Source organism: Lacerta agilis, chromosome 11 (assembly GCF_009819535.1).
Source record: "Lacerta agilis isolate rLacAgi1 chromosome 11, rLacAgi1.pri, whole genome shotgun sequence".
Lineage (NCBI taxonomy): Eukaryota > Metazoa > Chordata > Lepidosauria > Squamata > Lacertidae > Lacerta > Lacerta agilis.
The window spans coordinates 3,511,565-3,534,642 of record NC_046322.1 but is presented as its reverse complement, the minus strand read 5'-3'; the positions used below and the strand labels follow the sequence as shown (position 1 = coordinate 3,534,642).

Genomic DNA, 23,078 nt, shown 5'->3' with positions numbered 1-23,078 from the left:
GTGCGAGTGGCAGCGTAGATTTTTAATCCCCCCTTTAAAAAGCTGAACAACTCTGGGCAACCCCCCCCCCTTTTCTCAATTTGGAGTCATACATGGAAAAATACGGTATATCCTGCCTTTCTCCTCTCATAAGACTCCAGGAGGTGTGCAACCCCTTCCCCAGTGGTCACCATCCCCGGCACTGAGGAGACCTCGTGAGCTCCGTCAAAGTCCTTGCACCACACGCCTTCAGACTGTGCCCTAGGGCAGAGTCTGGCTTCATCCACGGAAGGGTTGTAGATTGTGGTGTATACTGACTCCACACCTAGGACCAAATTGGGTATTACAATGGTACCTTGGTTCTCAAACTTAATCCATTATGGAAATACGTTCTAAAACCAAAGCATTCCAAAACCAAGGAGCGCTTTCCCATTGTTTTTTTTTAGTCTTGTCTGACTCTTCGTGACCCCATGGACCAGAGCACGCCAGGCACTCCTGTCTTCCGCTGCCTCCTGCAGTTTGGTCAGACTCACGTTGGTAGCTTCGAGAACACTGTCCAACCATCTCGTCCTCTGTTGTCCCCTTCTCCTTGCGCCCTCCATCTTTCCCAACATCAGGGTCTTTTCCAGGGAGTCTTCTCTTCTCATGAGGTGGCCAAAGTACTGGAGCCTCAACTTCAGGATCTGTCCTTCTAGTGAGCACTCAGGGCTGATTTCTTTGAGAATGGATAGATTCGATCTTCTTGCAGTCCATGGGACTCTCAAGTCTCCTCCAGCACCATAATTCAAAAGCATCAATTATTCGGTGATCAGCCTTCTTGATGGTCCAGCTCTCACTTCCATACATCGCTACTGGGAAAACCATATCTTTAACTATACGGACCTTTGTTGGCAAGGTGATGTCTCTGCTTTTTAAGATGCTGTCTAGGTTTGTCATTCCTTTTTTCCCAAGAAGCAGGTGTCTTTTAATTTTGTGACTGCTGTCACCATCTTTCACTGCCTCCATTTCTTCCCCTTCTATTTGCCAGGAGGTGATGGGACCAGTGGCCATGATCTTAGTTTTTTGGATGTTGAGCTTCAGACCATATTTTGTGCTCTCCTCTTTCACCCTCATTAAAAGATTCTTTAATTCCTCCTCACTTTCTGCCATCAAGGTTGTGTCATCAGCATATCTGAGGCTGTTGTTTCCCATAGAAAGTAATGAAAAATGGATTAATCTGTTCCAGACTTTTTAAAACAACCCCTAAAACGGCAATTTAACATGAATTTTACTATCTAACAAGACCATTTCTGGGTTAGGCTTTGGGTTGATTTTAGGACTGGGTTAGTGTTAGGGTAAGGATTAGAATTAGGGTTAGGGTCAGTGTGGCTTTATGTTTCCTTGTGATTTTGATTGAATCTCAATTTTATAAATTCCCTTCTCCTTTTAGGACGAGGCTCTGAAAAAGAGCCTCATGAAGACAGCAATTCTAACAACTAAGGCACTCGTGCAAACGCATGTGGTAAACGTCATCTTTCCGCACAAAGCAGAGCTCACCATCTGCATAATTGTGAGTAAAAAGAAGAAGAAGAAGAGGGAAATCTCCTGGGGTTTTCCCAGAGCATTTTTATAAAATAGCTGTGTAGGTCTAGCTCTGGTAAAATATCAGGGTTGCAGGTTCTAAGCATCCGGCCCCAAACAATTTCTGGGTGGTCACGCTCTGCCCCAAACCCTCTTGAAAGGCAGCCCTGCATAGTGACATCCTCAGCAGGATGAAACCAGCGCCTAAGTAAAAGAGGCGAGGTTTTCCCAGGAGGAGAGGGCTGTAGCTCTAGCCATGATTGCTATGTTCTGCCTCCACAGCGGAAGGAAGCCATGTTTCTGAATATCAGTTGCTGGAAGCCACAGGCGGGGAGAGGGCTCTTGTGCTCCTGTTCTCGCTGTGAGAACGGGATGCTGGACTAGACGGGCCATAGGCCTGGTCCAGAAGGCTGATCTTGTGTTCTTATGAGGTGGAGCTCTGTCCAGGTGAAAGATGGATCTGATCCCCAGATCCAGGAAACTCACTCTTCTCCCCTAGGAGGACCCACTTGCCAATTGCAAAGAAGTTGTAAAGTGGGCTGGGCTGGATAGAGAGCACAGTTCAGGGCTTGGTGTGGCGGCGGCAGGGATGGAGCCTCCAGTTCTCTGACATGCTGTGTGCTTCCCCACAACAGGAAGTCATCGAAGAGGAGCCGCTGGGCTCTTTCTCTATTTCTGTCTTGCACCACGCCATCATCACCGTCAGCTGCATGACGTAAGTATGGGGAGCTGCTTCTCTGTCCCCCTACAGCTTGTCACTGCCCCCCACCTATTCCTGGCACCTCCCTTGCCATACCCGGAAATTGTACCCCTTGGCCAGACACAGTCCATATTTCCTCACCAGGTTTATGGACTGCTGGGTGCTGATCATTTCCTCCCCCTTCTTTCTCTTTCCTCTTCAGTGCCTTGAAGCCACCTATGGATTCTCCGCTTAGGTCGGAGCTAGTCCAAAAAAGCATAAAGAAGGTCTTTTCGTTACCCTCCTTGAAGCTGACCAAGCTCAAAGCCGGCAGCTCGATGCACACAACGCAGAGCCAGGTGAGTGGACCTTCTTCTTCCAGGGATAGGAATGGAGTAAAATGGGGTTGCCAGGTTAAAGGATTTGAGGGCAAAGAGTCAGAGCCATGGAAGCTACACATAACGCTACCCATCACAATGATGTAACAACCAGAGACTTTGGGTGTATATTTTTGATTTTAATGATGTTTCAATATTTATTGCATTTAACCTTTGGCTAGAATGCATCCACGAATGATTCCTGCATGCCTGCATTTTGTGATTCTCATTCCTCCCTCCTACACTGCATTTAATTTTGTTTGCTTGCTTGTTTATATGCTGCCCACCTGACTGGGTGACTCCAGCAACTCTGGGCGGCTTCCAACAAATTAAAACACAGCAAGACATCAAATATTCTAAACTTCCCTATGCAGGGCAGCCTTCTGATATATTCAGAAGGAAGTATAATTGTGTATCTCTCTGACATCTGATAGGAGGGTGTTCCACAGGGTGGCCCCACCACCGAGAAGGCCCTCTGCCTGCTTCCCTGTAACCTCCCTTCTTGCAGGGAGGCAGCTGCCACAAGGCCTTCTCCATAAACAACAACACTGAAGATTTGTATGATAGTTAGGGCCAAATGGTTTGGGACACCCCAAAGAAGTGGAGCCCAGTGTGGAGCCCTGTATCTATACATCCTATGACTTGTAACCTTTCTTCATATATGCCAAAGAACATTTGATGTTTAGGACTCTTTGAGCGCTGTGTTTGAACCCCTGCATAAGCTTTGTTACGAATCTGCTGAGCAGCTGTTGGGCAAGGTTGCCCTATTGCAATAGCCCTAATCTACTGGGTCCGTAGCAGGATCTGCTGATTCTCTTGGTTCTGTGTGCCATTTAAAAGGTGTTTCCTCACCTGGGCAAAGGTACAGAAATAAAGTCTTACCACAACAGCCCCCCCCCCCCGGTGGCTCTTTCCCTCTTTTCTCATTCTGGCTACGGGCTGCAAAAAGACTTTTCTTTCTTTGAAGAATGTGTGCTTCTCCAGATGTGCTGCCATTGGCCCCGTTCAGCATGGCCAAGAGTCCAAGAACCAGGAATAGGGAAGCCGAGGTGCCCCAGAAGTAGAACCATAGAATCGCGACAGGTGGCCACCCAACCTCTGCTTAACAACCTCCAAGGAAGGAGGGGGCTGTTGAGCTCACATCTTGCTTGCGGGTGTCCCACTGGGTCATTGGAAAGGGGATGCTGGACTAGAAGGCTCCAGAGAACATGGGATTTCCACGGGGGTCTTCAGCTTTTAACTGCTTTTGCTTCTCTCCTTACAGGACTTCTATCAGCAAACGGTCACTGCGTGTCTCAACATGATGACCAGCCTGCTTTCAGAGGCCCCCTCCCTGGAGACGCTGGAAGATATATTAGAGGTAAGGGAGCCCTCAAGACGTCAGAGCAGGGGGGAGCAGCAGCTCCCATGCCGGAGGACAGACCCCATTAGAATTATGGCACGAGGGGCATCTGTGGCCAACTCACTGGTTGTGGGTGCAGATGGTGAAATGGGCCTCTGTTCTGCCAGGAATGCTTGTGCAAGGCACATGTCCGTTTCCTTTTAAAGATCTGTCCTCTGCTGATGGCATTAGGGGATGGGCCGTGGCTCAGGGGCAGAGCCTCTGTTTTGCATGCTCAAGGTCCCAGGTTCAATCCCCAGCATCTCCAGGTGCGGCTGGGAAAAGACTCCCTGTCTGGATCCCCAAAGGGCCAACTGCCAATCATCATTACCTGTGGCCATCACCAAGGTTGGTGGATCAAAGGCTGGGTTTGGTCCAAGGATGCTTCCTGCACTCCATGACTTTGGCTGTGGTGAGGTGTATGTTGTGTTATAGTAATTATCACACACACAAATGGCAGATTGCAGGGCAGTTCACAACATGAAAATACAAAATGAGAACACGCAATACATAATAAAACAAACCAAGAGCCAATTAATTTCTAATTCTATTAATGTTCCATGTGTTCCATGTAATGGCTTCTTTTTTCTATATCTCAAGTTGTTCTCATTTTGTTTGCAAGCTGCCTCGGACCGGGAAAAAGGTGGGGTATAGAATAATAATAATAACAATAATAATGAAGTTGAACAAACTGCATCAAACTTTCTCCTTTACAAAACAACCCCTTTTGGAATTTGTCCCCTCTGTGGTCCCGGCATGATGGATCCCGCCAGTAGCCGAAGCTTTGTGAATTTGCAAACCCGGATTAATGGTTGTCCTTCCATGTGATGATGATGATTTCTCTCCCGCAGCACACAAATGGCTGGATTGACTCCCCCAGAGTCTATGAGAGGGAGAGAGCTGTCAAGAGCACCAGCTTCCTGATGAAATACGTCTCCGAACATTTGGATTTTGATGTGAGTGACCAAGGCTTAACTCTGCAATTTCAGATCAATTTTTTTTTAAAAAAATAACGTATTAAATTTCTGTACTGCTCTTCATCTGAGGATCACAGGGTGGTTTACAATAGGCTTTTCGTTTTTAACTTGTTTTAACTTGTTTTTAACTTTCTCCGGAAAGGGTAAGTCTAGATTCAATGGAGGTAGGTTACAGGGTAGGATACAGGCTAGCATTTATACTGACATAATGTCTTATGGATGCAGTGTAAGACACTGTAGTGTAGTAGTTAAGAGTGTTGGCCTGAGACCTGGGAGAGACCTGGGTTCAAATCCCTCCACTCAGCAATGACTCTCATTGAGTGTGACTTTGTGGGCCTGTGACTGCCTCTTGGCCTAGCCTACCTCTCAGGATTGTTGTGGGGATTAAATGAGGAGGAGGAGGAGGAACCCCTTGAGCTCCCTGGAGAAAAAGCTGAGAGGTAAATGCAATAAAACAAAATTAAAACTTGCATAAGTTGCGTGCCTCAAGGGAAGTGATTCACAAGTGAATACAATAATAATTGGTGGTACTAAACAGCACTGATCCCACAGGAAAAAAACCCTTCTGGAAGCATATCCAGGGCAGAATCGGGCTAATCGGTTTAACCCTCGAGCAAATATGAGGGTTGTGTGTGGAAATTCCCTTCCTGACCTATGTAGGTCATGAGAACAGAACCATCCCTTTGCTGGGTTCGCCAAGAAACCCATTTAGTTCATCTTGCTACTGTATTTCCAACTTCAGACAGAGGGATGCCTCTTGGAAAATTTCAGCCAGGGTGTTGAATTGATTCTGCATCTGTGCATGAGAGGTTTTATATATATATATATATATATATACATATATATATATATATATATATATATATATATATATATATATATATATAAAAACATAGCAAGTGAGCATCTGTGGGATGAAGGCTGACTGTGCCATCTCTCTCTCTCTCTCTCCACCTCCTAGATATCCCACGATTTCCCCTTTCTTGGACAGCTGGTGGCGCTGTTGTCCCTTCACATCGCAGACATTGTGAAGGAGATTGGCCTGCAGTCTGCGGAGGCCTTGTACCACCTCCATTACATCATGATAGCCAAAATGGGTGAGGGGGATGCTGCGAAATGGTTGGTTTCTTCTCAGCCGCAGGGTGCGAGATCTGCAGCCCGACAGAGGCTCCCATCGTCCCTGAGTGTTGCCCATGCTGGCTGCTGCTGAGGCTGATGGCAGTTCAGGAGGGCCAGAATTCGTGCCAGCACTGGCCTAACGCAAACACCCCGTTGGCCGGAGACGAGAGGGAAGTCTGAGGGGAGGGATTCACTGCTTCAGAACATCAGAAATGCCTTCCGGATCAGACCAGTGCCCCACCCCAGTCCAGCATCCTGTTCCCACGGGGGGTGGACCAGATGCCTGTGGGAAACCAGCAAGCAGAATTCGAACTCAAGAGCTCTTTCCCTCTTGGGGTTTCCAGCAACTGGCATTCAGAAGCATTGCTGCCTCTGACCGTGGAAGCAGAGCAGAGCCATCATGGCTAATAGCCATGGGTAGCCTTCTCTTCCATGAATTTACCTCACCTTCTTTGAAAGCCATCTTGGTCCGTGGGCATCAGTGCCTCCTGTGGCAGGGAGTTCCAAAGTTTAGCTGTGCACTGGAAGAAGAAGGAGCATCCTGAAACTTCATTGGATGCCCCGGAGTTCTCGTGTTAGGAGGGAGAGAGAAAAAGCTTTCTCTCCCTCCACTTTCCCCTTGCCATACGTTGTGTCTCCTTTTCCTCGCCATTTTTCTAAACGGAAAATCCCCCAAATGCTGCGGCCCTAGAGCTCCACAACCACCCAGTCCTTTGGGTTGCCCCCTTCCGAACCTTTTCCAGTTCTGAATTACAATTCTTGAGGTGAAATTGAGAATATTTTAGTTGTCCGCAGTGGGGAAACTGGAGGTCTTGTGCAGGGAGCCCTAATGCCGTGTTCTCTTGCATGCCTATCCCCAACCCTGACCCCGTTTAGGGAAGAAGGTGGAGATGAGGCATAAGAACAGGAAAGGCAACGTGGTCAAATGGTTCCGAGAAGATTTCTTCATCCCTGGGCCCTCCATCTTCTACAACGACATCTCCAAAGTGGCAAAGGTCGGTGGGGCTTTTCGGACTGTTTCTTGCTGAGACCGCAGCCAGCTCTCAGTTAGCGGAGGTTCGTCCATCCGGGCAAGTGGGGCCTGCCCCACCAACCTCCTCAGGCGCCTTTTGGGGGGTGAGGGAGAGATTCAGAGCAGTCCACATGGAAAGCCAAAGCTATCAAATCCAAGCTTACTGAAACAATACATGAGAACGGAAACATAAGCCGCCTTTGAAATTCACACACCCTCGAGTTTATATTATATGAATATATTAGTGTAAATAACATATGGAAATGGATTGTATTAGAATAAATCCTTCGAAGACAAGTGCCCGTTGGTCTAAAGTGCATGCCAAATTCTACTTATTTTAAAAGGTCACATTACGCAAAAGGTGAGATAGATAGATGCTAGATAGATGATTGATAGATGATAGATAGATAGATAGATAGATAGATATAGATGGTAGATAGATAGATAGATAGATAGATAGATAGATAGATAGATAGATAGATAGATAGATAGATATAGATAGATGATAGATAGATAGATAGATAGATAGATAGATAGATAGATAGATAGATAGATGATAGATAGGTAGATGATAGATAGATAGATAGATAGATAGATAGATAGATAGATAGATAGATAGATGATAGATAGATAGATAATAGATAGATGATAGATAGATAGATAGATAGATGATTGATAGATGATGATAGATAGATAGATAGATAGATAGATAGATAGATAGATAGATAGATAGACAGATCCCAACCCCAAACTACTCAGGCGTTGCCACAACTGTCAGTCCTGGATAGAGACCCGTATGCATTACAAGCTGCAAGCTGCCCGGCCAATGGATCCTGCAGGAGAATTGTGGAGTAGCCCTAGCTGTGCATCTGATGGGCCCCTGCGGTGAGGAGAGCTGCTTCCCTGCATGCATCACCTTTGCTGGACCGAGAAGAGGCAGTGTGGTGCAGTGGTTAGAGAGTCTGACCCGAAGGGTTCAGATCCCCACTCAGCCAGGAAACTCATGGGGTCAGTCACTGTCTCTCGGTCTAAACTTCCTCATGAGGATAAAATGGGGAGGAGAGAGAACCATGCATTGCACTGCCAAGCCAAGGGACTGGGCCAGGCTTCCTCAACCTTGGCCCTCCAGATGTTTTTGGCCTACAACTCCCATGATCCCTAGCTAGCAGGACCAGTGGTCAGGGATGCTGGGAACTGTAGTCTCAAAACATCTGGAGGGCCGAGGTTGAGGAAGCCTGGACTATGCCAACACTGTGGTGCATGTTTTTGACATATATTAAGAAATAAACACACAGCCTGCAGGTTCCCAGCAAATCTGACTTCGTTTGGCATTGATTGATTATGTAACCGATATCCACTCTTACTCGCCCTCTCTGTTTCTGCGAGAACAGTTATCTTATTTTCTAGTCTGATTTTAGATTGTAGCTCTTCTTGTTGCAATGTCTTTTTTTTAATAAAGAATTTATTGATATTTTAAAAAAATACAGACAAAAAAGAGAAAAAATACATACAAACTACAAAATACAAAACAACAAAAAAGCAAACTTATACAAAACATAAAACACTTATAAAACAATAACACCCCTATTTAATTATTTTAATCTTGTTTACAATCTTACTTGGGGGGGGGACTTCCTCACGTCCTCTCTTCTGCGTTCATTTCAAATATACTGTAGTAACTTTGTAACTATTTTAACTCTACTTTTACAACTAATCTTAATCCTTATCAGTTCTTGTTGCAATGTCATAGCCAATTTTCGAAAATAGCAAGGCGTCACCCGAGTCTTAGTTTTGTTTGTTGTGAAATCTTTCAATTACTTAAGTAAACACATAAATAGAATCAGAATTGGAGAGTTGGAAGGGATCCTGAGGATCATCTAGTCCAACCCTCTGCAAAGCAGAGTGAATACGTCTTTCACTTTGTGAAGGTGCCCTTGGACTCCTGAAAAGTGGTCCTTAGAGTGTGGGGCAGAAGAAAACTCCCTCTTCTCTCTTCTTTGTGCCAGGCTTTTGGGGAGCACCTCACGCCCAGCCAGATCAACGACGTTGTGTTGAAGGCAATTGACAACCTGACCGTGGAAGACAGAGCCATCTCTCAGGCTGCAGCAGTGCTGCTGAGTTCCTTCCTTGAGGAATGCGGGATGGACATGGAAGATGTAAGGCTCAAAAGGGAGGCAGGGGGGAGCAGGTGTCCTATAAATGAGACATTCTCTTCGGACGTAGGATTTGCTTGTTTCTGGGGGTGTAAGAAGGGATTGATTTGAAACGTCTGTGGTTTGCGCCTCTGTTTCCATTCTGCTGCGGTTTGGCTTCCAAAAAACAACCACCATGTTTTTCATCTCGCTGTCTGCTTTGGCAGTATTTTAATTACATTATTCCACCCTGTTCATGTCAGTGCAAAGGAAACACAATGTGGACAACACTGAGGTCAATGGACCATTGCTATTCCTAGGGCGCAGCTTCCTAAGTTAACAGGAGAGATGAGTTAATCTGGCTCTTTGATCTGTTTTAAATTTCTTTTGTGGTTCTCTTTTGTAAGCTATATTGAAAATCTAAATACACATTTTCAAACAAACAAACAAATAGTTGTTTCTTTCTCATCCCGGTATGTTTTTAAAAAATGTATTTTATAAAAATTCCCACAATTTCACATAAAATTCCAAGACATAATAAATTTTCCTTTCTTTTTCCACTTTCCATCCCATTTTTCATGGTGTTTCTTTATTCTATCACACTGCTGCACCCTAACTTCACTTTTGGTATCATAGCAAAAAAACAATAATCTCTAATGATTCCCGTTGCACATAGTTCGAATCCTGTTCGTGAATTTGTGATATTATAACATTTCTTCAAATAGTCCTAAAAAGACTTCCGTTAAACATAAAGCAGTCGTGGTTAAGTTCTGTTATTTTAGCTGCCAGCTTTGCTGATCTATTCTTTGCTTGTCCATTCCTTTCTGCTGGGAACTTCTTCATCTTTCCATTTCTGCGCATACAGAATCCTAGCTGCTGTAGTTACATACACAAAAAACTTAACCATCTTTTTGGAACTTCTGACCCCAAAAGCTTCAGTTTTGTTTTGTTTGTTTTTATTTGGGGAGGGGTATAATCACTTTGAACATCTTTTTTTATCTCGTCATATATCATTCCCCCCAAATCCCTCGCTTTCTTTCAGGTCTACCACTTTCTCATCCTGGTCTTTTATCTTCTTCCAGCTGCACATGATTGTAAAGGAGATTTACAACCATCTCCCCAGGATCACAGATGCCCGCACGAAGGAGGAGACACTTACTGCCATGGTCAACCTTGCCACCAAACGTCTGAACCCCGTTGTAGACAGCCTGTTGGACTGTTCAATGGACTGCGATGAGTAAGGGCCTCTAAGAGACGAGTGTGTTACGGGGGGATAGATCCATTTTGCCTGGAAATCTAAGGACGTCTTAGATGCTCTGCATAACCTGCGACCCACCAAGCCAGGCCACAGCCCATCAGCCACGGATGGTGATTTCCCAACTCCGTGGCATCTCCCAGGTTGCCAACTTTTTGCCCTTGGGAAGCTGCTTCCTCTGTGGGAATGAGGCTTTCTTCCACGCTGTGAAAAGCAGTATGCAGTGTGGATCAAACCTCTGTTCAAGATTCAGGTGGAAGCCATGCCAGTTTTTCCACACACACACACACACACACACACACACACACACACACACACCTTCTGGACAGTTGCGAGGGACAGGGAACAAATTCAGTTTGGGTCACTTTTAAGTGAGAGCTTACATCATTTGCACTTTCCAAAACAAGAACGGTCATATTTCAAAATTTGCACTATTCTGAATTTTTCAATGCCGTTCTCCAGTCAAATAATACACACACACACACACACACACACACACACACACACACACCAAGGAGGCGCACAAATGTATGTACTGGTGGAAATAACATATAGAAAGACATAAAATTAGGGGAGATTGTTTTGCAAAAGATGTTTAAGAGGCAAAATTGCATATGCAAATGTGCAGAGTTTTCATGATGTGGAAATGGGGAGAGCTGAATTTAAGTGGGGATTCTTAATTTATATTTCAGTTTCATACTTGCAAAAAATGGTGCCCCGAGTTACTTATCAAAAAGGGGAATGGTAGTTTCTTTCTTTGCTCATGCATGTGCGATATAAAGGAAATATAAATGGCCTGACTTTTTTTAAGAAAAGGAAAAAGGGGAAATTCTGTTTTGAAAAATTGCAGAAGTGCCGCGGTAATTTGGAAGGCCTTGGTCGCAGATCCGTACTGCAGCATCAAGCTGCTGAGACCCCTCCTGAAAAGACTCCAGGATGAAGACCCCAGTTCAGAAGTCACCAGCAGGCGACACAGCAAGTCTCAAATGCCAATGGCGGTACGAAACCACTCAGTTTCTCTCTCCTGGGTTGTTCTTGAATGGGACCTGCATGGGGCTGGGGGCTTCTTGCTGGGGGTGTGCATCTTAACAACTGGCCTCTGGGGTTCTGCCTAGCAGCATCTTAGTGGTCCTTCGCTGTGAGGCAGGAAAGGCTCACCTGGTTCCAGGTTTGGGGGGGGGGACCTGCTGATTTCTAAGAGCAGGCCGGGATATTTTTGGGTGTCTGCTGTCCATCCTCTGCTGAATGCTGTTCTCCTCTCCTTGTCCCTCCAGGCTACCAACGCTTTGTGTCTCATCCTGGCATTACCTGAGGCTTCGGATGTTCTGCAGAACAAGTTCCCCCAGCTCTTGCTTGCACTGATCACCCAGATCTATTTTGTCATTGGGTCGGGCAGAAGAGGTTCGAGGGCGACAACTCTCATGCCAGACCCCCCTTCGCATCTCAGTCCGCTGACGTAAGGCACCTGCTAATGCATTTGGGGTGGTCCTCCCTTCTCTCTCAGCCCTCACCGAAGAGATAGGCTTCATTGGGACATGGAGGTTCTTCTTAGGTTGGATAGCTGAGAGACCCTGGCTTCCCCAACCCCTGTGCTCTTCAGTCCTTTTGGACCACAACTCCCATCAGCCCCAGCCAGCACAACTATGCTGAAAATGGGAGTTGTTGTAGTCCCAAACATCTGAAGGACACTAGGATGGGAAAGGATGCTGGAGACTCTCCCACACGATGGGCTGGTTTTGGTGTGGAGCGACTCACGTGTCATGAAACCTTAAGCCTCCATCACAGCCGAAAGGTTGCACCTTGTGCTGGAAACATGTGAGAGGCTGCCGGGGCTGGTGGTTGGGGTTGGATCCATCAGGCCAAGCAGCTCAAGACTGCAAGATGTCAAGGACCTAAAACTCCCCAGATGAACCTACCCAGACCTTGTGACCATCCCCGGAGGCCCCTCTTCATGGGCCTCCTCCACGAGACGTCCACAGGGTGGCAACACAAGGAGGGGCCTTTTCTGTGGTGGCTCCCCATTAGTGGGCTGCTCTCCCCAGGGAGGCTTGCCTGGTGCCTTCATTATATACCTTGAGATGCCAGGCAAAAGTGTTCCTCTTCAGTCAGGCCAGTGGCAGATTAACAACCAACTGTGTTTGTGTGAGGGAGAGGAGTTATAGGTTTGGTTTGTTCAGGCATTTATTACTTATTTTGCGCTTCTTATCTTGTATTTTTATGTTGTGAACTGCCCTGAGATCTACGGGTGGAGGGCGGTATACAATTTATTTTTTAATGGATAAATGAATACAAGATTTTTAATTCTTTCACTTGATTCAGGACCACCGTGCAGGCCCTGAAAAACCTTATTGGGTGTGGCGGCTATATCAAAGAATACAACATGCTGGGGATCCAAAGGTGCTGGGATATGCTGTCTAGCCCAGAAAACTTTTTCGACGGCATTCGGCTTCTGATAAGGTAAGATGGTGAAATGGACTGGCAGGGGAGGCACGAAGAGCAGCCCCCCAAGGCCTCCTTTCTGGGAGATGGGGAGAAACTTACTACTTATTTCAGAAAATGTACATGCTGTTTGATTGTAATGAAACAAACAAACCACAAAGCGGTTAAAAAGAAAAGATAAGAAAATATCAATTAGAAAAACTAAGCAGATTAACATTTGCACCAGCTTTCTAAACATCTGGGTAGGCTGGTCTAAACAAGAATGTTCTTAGCAGGTGCCCAAAAGAGTACAGTGAAGGCGCCTGTTTGATATCAATAGGCAGGCAGTTCCCAAGTTTAGGTGCTGACACACTAAATGTTCTTACAGATGCAGAGCAGGTGTTATGTGGTGCCTGAAATAGTGCCAATTCCACCAATCGAAGAGGTTGAGTGGGTGCATATGGGGCAATGGTAATATTATTACAATTAAATTTATTAGTTGCACTTCTCCAGCGGGTCCTGGGGTGGATCACAGCAATGTAAAATTCAGAATATAAATCAGCTGGAACAAATTGCAAAGGCAGGAATAGGCTGGGTCCTGAAAATACGTATCTCAGGCATCACAGGCCGGGGTAAAGAGGTGTGTCTTCAGCTTCCTCTGTGGGGAGCAAATTCCACAGTTTGCCCCTCTTCTCTAAATCCATTTGCATTCATCAACGTTTCATAAGAACAGGGCAGAACAGATAGTGCCTGCAGGGAGGGTGGCATGAAATCCGCCAGAGCAAATCTGGATTCTGGGGTTGGCTAAAAAGAAAAGAAGGCACGTGAAACACTCTTGTTTTGCCCAATTTATATCTGGGTTGTTTCCTGCCAGCTCAGAGTTATGCAGGACCCTGAGCCTTCCCCTTCCCCCTCCACGCACTGAAAACCGTATTCAGGAAACTCTGCTGGCTTTGGAGATTTCTTTGCAAGATACTCTCAAGCATCCCTTCCTCTACAAAGAGAGCTAGATGGGACTTGGGAGAGGAGCAGAGGGCAGTGAGTGGGGCAACTCAATCAGGTGGGCGGGGTGCAAGTAATGAATTATTATTATTATTATTATTATTATTATTATTATTATTATTCAGGAACACTTAGCGGTCCTTCCCGCCAGCTTCAGGCCTGTGCATCCTTTGTGTCTGATTTTGATGTTTCAGGACCTTGTTCGCCTACTCCAAAGTGCACCTCAGAAACACTTTCAAGCAGGCCAACGCCTACTTGCGCCGCACTGACGTTAAGGAGAGGACGGTTGGGATGGCCTTCTTCACCGAGGTGAGAGTCGGAAACAGGGAAAGCCTGCAGGGGCTTGGAAAGAGGCGCTCCCAGGCAGGCAAGGAAACCAGAGGGTGTTAGAAGGTCTCCTGAGCTGGCAGGCCTGCGCTCTGCCTGAGGCAGCAACTGGTATGAGCCACGGGCAGCCTGCATTCACTCCTTGCGCTTGGCTCCCCTCTTCTTCCCGCCCAGGGGGCCCTGCCCTCTGCCGCCCCTCAGAGCCAGCATGGCACACAGGGCTGGACTTGGGCAGCCGCAGCCTCTTCTCCTCTTTCCAGCAGCCTCCACCAGCTAAGGGAGGAGGCCAGCAGCAGTGGCCTTGGAGGGGCAACGAGAGGCCCCCTCACAGCCGCCACTGTCACTGGGGACAAGCTCTGGCTCATCCTCCTCCCTGAGCTTGGTGGTGGCAGCACTGGCAGGGGAAATAGGGACATTCCGGGATCAAATCAGAAGACGGTTGGCTTTCGTCATTCCGGGGCTGTCCCTGGAAAACCAGGACAAACTTGGAGGGCGTGGGGTACCGAACTTTGGTTTCCCCCTGCCCTCCTCCTTTCTTTGGCCTTGCTCACCATCAAATGTTTTCTTTCTCAGCTCCTTTTCCACTCGGAGATAGGCTTGTATTTCGTGAAGCAGGACATTATGGACGTCCTGAAGGAGTGGATGGGGCAAGCCAACCCCCTCATGCAGCTCTTCAGCGTCCGAGGGCTGGGCTACATGTTGCAGCACCCGCTGGAGGTAAGAGGCTGGAGTTGAACCTGGGACCTTCTGCATGCCAAGCAGATGCTCCAGCTCTGGTCCCTTCCCCTATTGGAGGCCCCCACCCTGCACAACGACTCATGATAGAGCACCCGTTTACTTTTGTGCAATGCTTACGCTGTGGCTTTTGGGGGGCAAACCGTGTCTGCGTGCGCCGACTTCTCTGCTGTGACCGTGTTCCCTCACCTGCTTCCTTCAGGAAGAATCCTTGAATGCCTTCGTCTCGCCCCTGATAAACTGCGCTTACAATCCGGACAAGAGTATTGCCAAAGAGTCCATGAAGTGCCTGCAACTCCTGTTCCACCACTTGGAGGTGGAGGAATACAGCTTAGCCGGGTGCAGCCTTTACCCTCAACTCTTGAAACACTTCAATGATGTAAGTCAACAAGCCTACTAGAAATGGGTTCATCCATGCCCTGGTGCTTCCCAAATATTTTTTTGGGGGGGCCTGCCCCTTTGGTTCCAGAGCCTCATCCTCAGTGCCCCCTACTGTATAAAAAGAATCACAGTGGTGCCTTGGTTCTCAAACTTTATCCGTTATGGAAGTCTGTTCGAAAACCAAAGCATTCCAAAACCAAGGTGCGCTTTCCCATAGAAAGTCATGCAAAATGGATTAATCCATTCCAGACTTTAAAAACACCACAAAACAGCAATTTAACATGAATTTTACTCTCTAATGAGACCATTGAGCCATAAAATGAAAGCAATAATCAATGTACTGTACCATAAAATAAATAAGACAGTATTGTAGATGATGTAAATTAAAATAGTTTTTCCCCCCTTACCTGCACTGATGATAGTCATTGTTTGGATGGGGGACTTTTATCCATTTCCACAGTCACAAACTCAATCAGTAGCTGAACTGGGTTCCACACGGTCACAAAAACAAACCCAGTTCGTTAAGCTCCTTGACGGTGCTGGGCAAAGGCCACCGGCATTGGTCCCCTGTTGTGTGGGCCCAGGTAACACCCTAAAGAACCAGACCCATAGAGAAAGAGAAGTGTTTGTTCAGCTCCACTCCCTGAAACCTGTGAGACGGGTTTGCCCTGCACAGCACTTGAGACTGACTGGCGTTCTCCTCCTCAGGAGGACAATGAGTTCAGGATTTGCTCCATCAGTCTTTTTGGGATGCTGTTGAGGGGAATAAAGGAAGAGCACAGGAACAGAGCAGAGGACACTGTCATCAGGAGCCTCGTCCCCCTGATAATCCAGCTAAGCGACCCTGTGAGCGGAGAGGTGAGTTGAGGTTGGAAGGGCCAGTCTGGCCATCGCCTGGCCCGTTTTGCAAACCGCTTCTCCCCGGCAACTGTCCACATGCAGGTGGAACGCACAGCAGTGTTTCTCTGCCCGTGGAAACCCCTTAGGATACCAATGCTGGGTTGTCCCCGAAGCATCTGTTACAGATGAGGAAATCTCCCCTTTCCTGTGAATTTCCACACGAGGAGCGTTGCTCTTCGTGTTACAGCTTGGAGAATCATCACATGTTGCCCCACAGATCAAGTAATGCATAGACTGGTCTTGAATGGGTGGGCCTCACTTGTGCTTGGGGTCTGAGTCATCACCACACCTGGGGTTAAAAAGGGATTTTTCTGCCCAGGCCAGATAAGTTAGAGATCCTGGGGTCTTTTTTTTTTACCCCTTTTCCCTTGCTCAAGTCACTTGCTCTGCAGATACCATGCTGTGGTTGGGATTGCTCTGCAAAAGGTTGGAACTGCCAGAGAGTCATTGAACCCCAGAATCCTAGAGTTGGAAGGGGCCCCCAAGGGTCCTCTAGTCCAACCCCCTGAAATGCAGGAATCTCAACTCAAGCATCCTTGACAGGTGGTCCTCCAACCTCTGCTTAAACACCTCCAGTGAAGGAGAGGCCACCACCTTCTCAGGAAGTCGGTTCTGGAAGTCTTCTGATTTAGGCTGGTTAGCTTTAAGGAGTAGAAGCCTTGCAGGGTTGGTTTTAGAACCTGGTCATTCGACACCATCTGAAACATCCAGGTTTGAGTTCCTGGGATTGGAAGCTAAGCCTCGACACCTCTGCTGTCACTGTGACCAGCTGAATAGGCCGGCCTGGTGGAGGTTCATTAGCAGCCAGTAACCAGAGGAAGGGTCTTTTTCATGGTGGCTCCTCTCTATGCAACCACTTCCCTTTTGAGTGCTGTTCAGCCCCTACATTAGTGGCCTTTTGATGCTTGTTAAAAACCTATGTGAGTAAGTTCTCAGGGTTTCTTAATTCCCAGTTGGTTAAGGTAAAGGTAAAGGGACCTCTGACTATTAGGTCCAGTCGCAGACGACTCTGAGGTTGCGGCGCTCATCTCGCTCTATAGGCTGAGGGATCCGGCGTTTGTCCTCAGACAGCTTCTGGGTCATGTGGCCAGCATGACTAAGCCGCTTCTGGCGAACCAGAGCAGCGCATGGAAACGCCATTTACCTTCCTGCCGCAGCGGTACCTATTTATCTACTTGCACTTTGACGTGCTTTCGAACTGCTAGGTTGGCAGGAGCAGGGACCAAGCAACGGGTTTACAGGTGCTTAATTTCCAGTGGGTTACTTGTGTTTTTAACCCTACCTGGGTTACTGTCTGCATTTTATTTGCATTGTGGCCTTAATGCAGATATGTATATTTCCAAAGCTGTTGCAAGCCTAAGGCTTGATGTGAAGTAAAATGTCACCCCTCCTTTCAATTCTAGGATTGTCGAATTGTCCTTAACACAATTGTCACCTTCCTGAAACTGGGGGAGATGCCCGTTGACATCTTTGAGTGTGGGCAGCAAGACAGACTCTACTACAGATTCTCAGTTATCTGCCAGTACATTGTGAGTAAAATTAGCATGGTCAAAATTAGCACTGTTCCCTCCAGACACTTTCACCAGTTCTTCTTTGGGTCTCACCATTAGTCCAGCTTCTTTCTTTCCTCCCAAACTGTGTGTGTTTGGTGTGGGAAGTAGGACTTGCAGGCTTATTCTATTCTACTGCCTGGCTCCTATTTTGTATCCACCTCACGGCTTGGGTGAGGAAGTGGAAGAATATCTAGATAAAATTCTGCAAAATAGACTCTTGAGAAATGGGGTGTGTGTGTGTGTTGATTTTTCTTAGAAAGATGCTGTGCAACACCTGCAGCACTCCTAACTGCCCCTCCCTCTCTGCTAAATTAACCCCCCAGTTTTGTGCCATTGTGGTGTATTGATGTGCACCCCCCTGGATTAGCTGTGGCTGCAGACCCTCCAAGTGTCCCTATTTTCCAGGGACGTCTCAGTTTTAGAGAAGCCGTCCCGGTTTCTGATTTGAGCCCTGAATGTCCCACTTTCCCTTAGGATGTCCCTATTTTCATTGGAGAAATGTTGGAGGGTTTGGAGTTCTCCGAACTGTGAGCCACCTGGAGGCAATCCTGTATAGGGAAGTGTTTTTTTTTAACGTTTAGTGTTTTAATATGGTTTTATGTGTGTTGGAAGCTGCCCAAAGTGGTTGGGGCAACCCAGTAAGATGGGTGGGATATAAACAGTAAAATTATCATTATCGAATGGGCGCCCCTATTTTCATCGGAGAAACGTTGGAGGGTGTGTGGCTGCAGCATCCACCTTCTCATCTCCCTGTGTCTGTATCTGTGGCATCAGCGTCAGCCGGCCGCAGCCACCAGCTTGCCCCTTGCCTTCTCCATCACAGATGACTTCTGAGACATTTAGTCACTATTACCTATGTGTAGCACAGCTTCAAACCGAGGCCCGCCAACACTGCCACACCCATAGTTATGCTATGGAACTCACTGCCACAAGATGGTGGCCACTAGCTTGGATGCCTTTAAAATAAGACTGGACAAATTCATGGAGGGTGTGGCTCTGCTGCTATGGCTCTGCTCCACCTCCATAGTTCTACCAACTAAACCAACTAAAATTTTCTGTCCTCTTAATACTTGGGCATGAAGTATGGTTCTGCATTATATAAAGTCAGTAGTATTCTTGTGGGTGGCCAATTCGGAAATAACCAGGTTATACTTTTCAAGTGTTGTTTGGCCACCACGAGGGACAGAAATGCGTTAAGAAGCTGGAGTTTTACAAAAGCCTAATCTGGCACCTCGGTTTCCTTCCTGTCCACTCCCACCCCCCAGTTGTGGAGATACAGGCAGAGGTTGCCGGACATGCTCACGCAGATGATGGAATACCTGAGGAGCAGGAACCCTGCGCATCGCGAGGCAGCCATCATATTGATAGGTAATGGAAAACAAGGCTCTGAAGGGGAAAGGGGGTTTCAGGGCATGCGCCAGAAGTGGGATCTCAGCTGGGAAACCTGGATGCGCTGCCTAACTCTGCCCAAAGGAGAGCGCTAAAGGGAGTCTGCACCCAGAAAGCAGTTTCTCTCCACCAGCTGCGCACAGCAAGTCACGTGCTTCTCCACTGTTGTTGTTTACCCGCCCCATGCCCCAAGGTCCCAGGGTGGGTTACCACTTTTAAATACAGGCAGTGACGGGTTTGTTGCGATTGATACACCATGTGCACTGGAAGTGAACCTAAAAGGTCACCAAAACATCATTAAGATGTCCCTGTTTAGGGAAGCTTTTAATGTGTGATATTTTAATGTATTTTTATTTTATTTTTTGTTGGAAGCCGCCCAGAGTGGCTGGGAAAATCCAGCAAGATGGGCGGGGTACAAAAGGGCAGAGCAACGGTCGAATTGGGCTGGGGTACGCGGCCCCCACCAACGCGTGTGGGGGTCTGGAACATAACTCCCATGCAAAACCAGGATTGCCTGTATTAAAACAGAGACGCGCCCCTCAACCTTTTTGTGCCTGGGGCAATCCCCCCAGTAGCTCCCACTACGCCACACCATTTCCCCTGTAGGGAATTCTGGAGATCCCCCGTTAGTCAGTATAGACAGTCCTGAGCTGGATAGAGCAATGCTTTGACCCAGCATCAGTCAGCTTCCTAGGTTCCTACAATTAAACCAGCAAATTGTTAAAGTGATCCAGAAGTTCTTAGCCCCTTCTATAGAGTACCAACAGCCTCTGTGCCTCAGGTCTGATGAATGATTTTAGCTGGACAAAGTATCAAATGCGGGATCTGATCATTTTCTATTGATCTTTCTAGCGTGCAACGCACAGTATATGAAACCAGACATGGTGAGCAACAAACAAATTGACGACATTTATCTGGGTGAGTAAGGATCAGACCGGCTCTTTTCCTTGCAGGGATCTTTTCATCACAGGATGAGTTTTTCCAATCTCCTTAATCCCAGATTATCTCACTTTAGTTACTATCAGCCCCTGCAGTCTCCTTTCCCTTCTGGATTTTGAGTCCCATGTTCTTCTAGCCACTAACATGACGGGAAATCTGATGAGTTTGTGCTGGGCAAGAAATTGCACTGGCAAAGTATCATATAGTTGGATTAGACCTGACAACCAAAGTTTTCTTTCTGTACACTTGGTCTTGAACAGAAACAGTGTTTCTTTCTCTAACAACTGGCATTAAATTACCTAGCAAATGAATTGTCACAGTAGGGCCTGCTGAATTTTTCAAATTCAGAAAGCGAGGGGTGCTAAACAGTTGTAACATGGCTTGGGAATTCAAATGATGTTTGGGTGAAATGAATATGATTTAGTTTTGCTTGGTCAGTGAAATGAGTGTAAAATTGCATAGAAATCATTAGAAACGATTGCTAGGAACTTACACTCATTTTTATTTCAGTATTAAAGTAATTACCTTACATCTTCGGAAGTTAAAAATCTTCGGTTTTTCCTAAAGCATTTTTTCCTGCTTCATCAGACATAGACTTACCATGCTAAATGTTGTTCAATCACAAAAAATAATAGCAGATTTTAATTCCTCACACCCCAAAACATATTTTAAACATATTTCACCCCTAAAATGGCACCCGCTACCCAGGGAGCCCAGCTCACTTCCCAGGCTGTTTTTCTTTGCCCTTGCAACCCCGTTGTTTTGCAATTCTCCTGTCCTATACATCAGCCCCCTCCAGATGTTGGACTACAACTCCCATCAGCCAAAGCCAGCAGAGCCAATGGTAAGGGGGGGGGTTCCCCGTGTGTGTCAGTTCTCCTCATCTCCACATCAAAAAATGGCCAGTCCTAGAAACCTCTTCCACATAAACAATACTGAGCTCGGCAACCCAATGGGCCTAACTCTGTTCCAGGCGGCTCCTTCTGTTCTTATCATGAGAGGCATTCGCTCCTGACAAGACGTAGCCCTGTCCCTCCCTTGAACTCATCTCTTTAAATATCTATATGTGATTTATAACCGGGTTCTTAGGGCAACTTACAAGAGGAGGGAGCAATGGCCACCAACTTGGATGGCTTTGAGAGATGATTAGAGGAGAGGGTATCAATGGCTCCTAGCCACAATGGCTCTTCTCTGCCTCCTCAGTTGGAGGCAGAAATGCTTCTGAGCACCAGTTGTGGGAAACCACAGGAGGGAAACGGGCTCTTGTGCTTGGGTTCCACTTATGGGTTTCCTGTTGGCGCATCTGGTTGTCCATTGTGAGAACAGGACGCAGGACATGGGCCTGATCCAGGAGGACTCTGCTGTGGTTCTCATGTTCCTTCTTCCGTTGCAGCTATCCTGGACCTTCAGGGTGACTTGGACGTGGCTGTGTCCAATGCTGCGGTGGCTGCCTGCGAGGAGCTGTTAAGACGCTGTGCCGGTCGGATCAATCCAAAAATTGTGCCCAGTCAACATCTCCAGTCCTTGCTAAAAAACAACATGTCAAGGAAGTGAAACCGAGAATTGGCATGCCCAGAAGGAGGTCTTCAGAGAAGGCGGGCAAGAAGGAGCACCGCTCCTTGCTTTCCGAGTGCCACCAAGAGCAGCTGCGGGGAAGCTGGGCTTCCACTTGGGTTGAGAGCACTTGCAGAGAACTTAATAAAGACTCTAGACTTGCTTTCTCTGTGGTCCGCCTTTCTCTCTAGGAATCAGCCTTTTTGCTTCAACTTTTCCCTTTCCAAACGCCATTGTTTTTTCTCTCCCCTGTCCCCTCCATCCAATGGAGAGCTGATCACACTCAGAAGGGTTAGCATTCCTTACACATGCCTGCATGCACAGAGTATAGCCTAAATTGGGGGGGCACCTTCCTCCAAGAAAAAAAAGGAAAAGGAATACATTTGGGGCTGGGAAAGGGGTCTGGCAGATTCCAGAAGTCTTGAGACAGCTACATGCTTCAATCAAGGTAATATTTGTTAATTTGACTATACATTGTCAGTTTGCTCCAAATGAAGGTTCAGAATATTCAGGACTCTGAGACTTCTTGATTGATTGATTGATTACACAAAGAGAAACAGTTCCTCTTTGAAACACCCTGGCGTTTCTGTGCCACTCAGGAAACAAGCTGGGATGCAATAGCAGCTTAGGAAATGAAGCAGCGCGAGATGATTTTACTTTTTAGAGGAGTCCCAGAGGAAGAAGAGAACATAAAAGAGTATTTAATCAACACATTGTCTGAATGGTTAGGAATATAGGGGGAGGAGCTGGATGGTTCAATTTTATCACATTAAATCAAATTTTGCAAAGTTAGGGAAATTGCCAGGAGACTTTTTGGTAATTTTTAATTGAAGATCAATTAAAGACAGAATAACACAAACCAACTACCAAAACAGATTACAAATTGGAGGAAAGAATATTATAATTCTGAAGTAAATTCCAGCCCGTCTTCTTAAAAAACACATAAATTATAACTTTCTAACAGGCGTCTTCGAGAAACAATAAAATGCCTTATAGATGAGAAGTCTGAGAAGGAATCTCTTTTACATACAAAAATAAGATACAGAGACATGGACGAGGCACAGAAGTTTTGGAGGAGATATAAAAAAGAGGAAAAGCTAAACCAATGGTAGGGGAACAGAGAGCAACAGGAGGTGAGGAAGAGGAAATGTCCGAAGATATTACAGATATTCAAGAAGAGAGAAACAATATTCTTCCGGTTAGGTGCCGAGTCAATGGCGGACGGGAGTCCGACGGCTCCGTCCTCCGTTAGGCGATAGGGAGCTCCGTGCCTGCGCCACGGGTCCCTTAAAGCCACGGGAAGAGCGTCCCGTGGACCGACGGCTTCGTGGGTCCCAGACGTGCTGTCTCCGCTCCTGATTTACCCTCGTAAGGGGGAGAATCGGGCGAGCGGAGCCCCAGCACGGGAC

General features: G+C 46.8%; 1 protein-coding gene across 1 annotated transcript in view; it reads left to right on the top strand.

Annotated features, from left to right (window-relative positions):
• The window catches only part of LOC117055263 (maestro heat-like repeat family member 5), a 31,189-nt gene extending 9,520 nt beyond the window's left edge, over positions 1-21,669 (top strand). The window contains exons 7-26 of the mRNA XM_033164719.1: positions 1,409-1,528; positions 2,175-2,254; positions 2,442-2,577; positions 3,860-3,955; positions 4,828-4,932; positions 5,915-6,050; positions 6,949-7,067; positions 9,091-9,240; positions 10,299-10,453; positions 11,322-11,469; positions 11,746-11,927; positions 12,791-12,928; positions 14,086-14,200; positions 14,792-14,935; positions 15,156-15,332; positions 16,043-16,192; positions 17,638-17,763; positions 19,053-19,155; positions 20,029-20,094; positions 21,509-21,669. Of these exons, the coding sequence (XP_033020610.1) occupies positions 1,409-1,528; positions 2,175-2,254; positions 2,442-2,577; positions 3,860-3,955; positions 4,828-4,932; positions 5,915-6,050; positions 6,949-7,067; positions 9,091-9,240; positions 10,299-10,453; positions 11,322-11,469; positions 11,746-11,927; positions 12,791-12,928; positions 14,086-14,200; positions 14,792-14,935; positions 15,156-15,332; positions 16,043-16,192; positions 17,638-17,763; positions 19,053-19,155; positions 20,029-20,094; positions 21,509-21,669 (2,607 nt within the window). The remainder of the gene's footprint in view (positions 1-1,408; positions 1,529-2,174; positions 2,255-2,441; positions 2,578-3,859; positions 3,956-4,827; positions 4,933-5,914; positions 6,051-6,948; positions 7,068-9,090; positions 9,241-10,298; positions 10,454-11,321; positions 11,470-11,745; positions 11,928-12,790; positions 12,929-14,085; positions 14,201-14,791; positions 14,936-15,155; positions 15,333-16,042; positions 16,193-17,637; positions 17,764-19,052; positions 19,156-20,028; positions 20,095-21,508) is intronic.
• Positions 21,670-23,078: the final 1,409 nt, after the last annotated feature.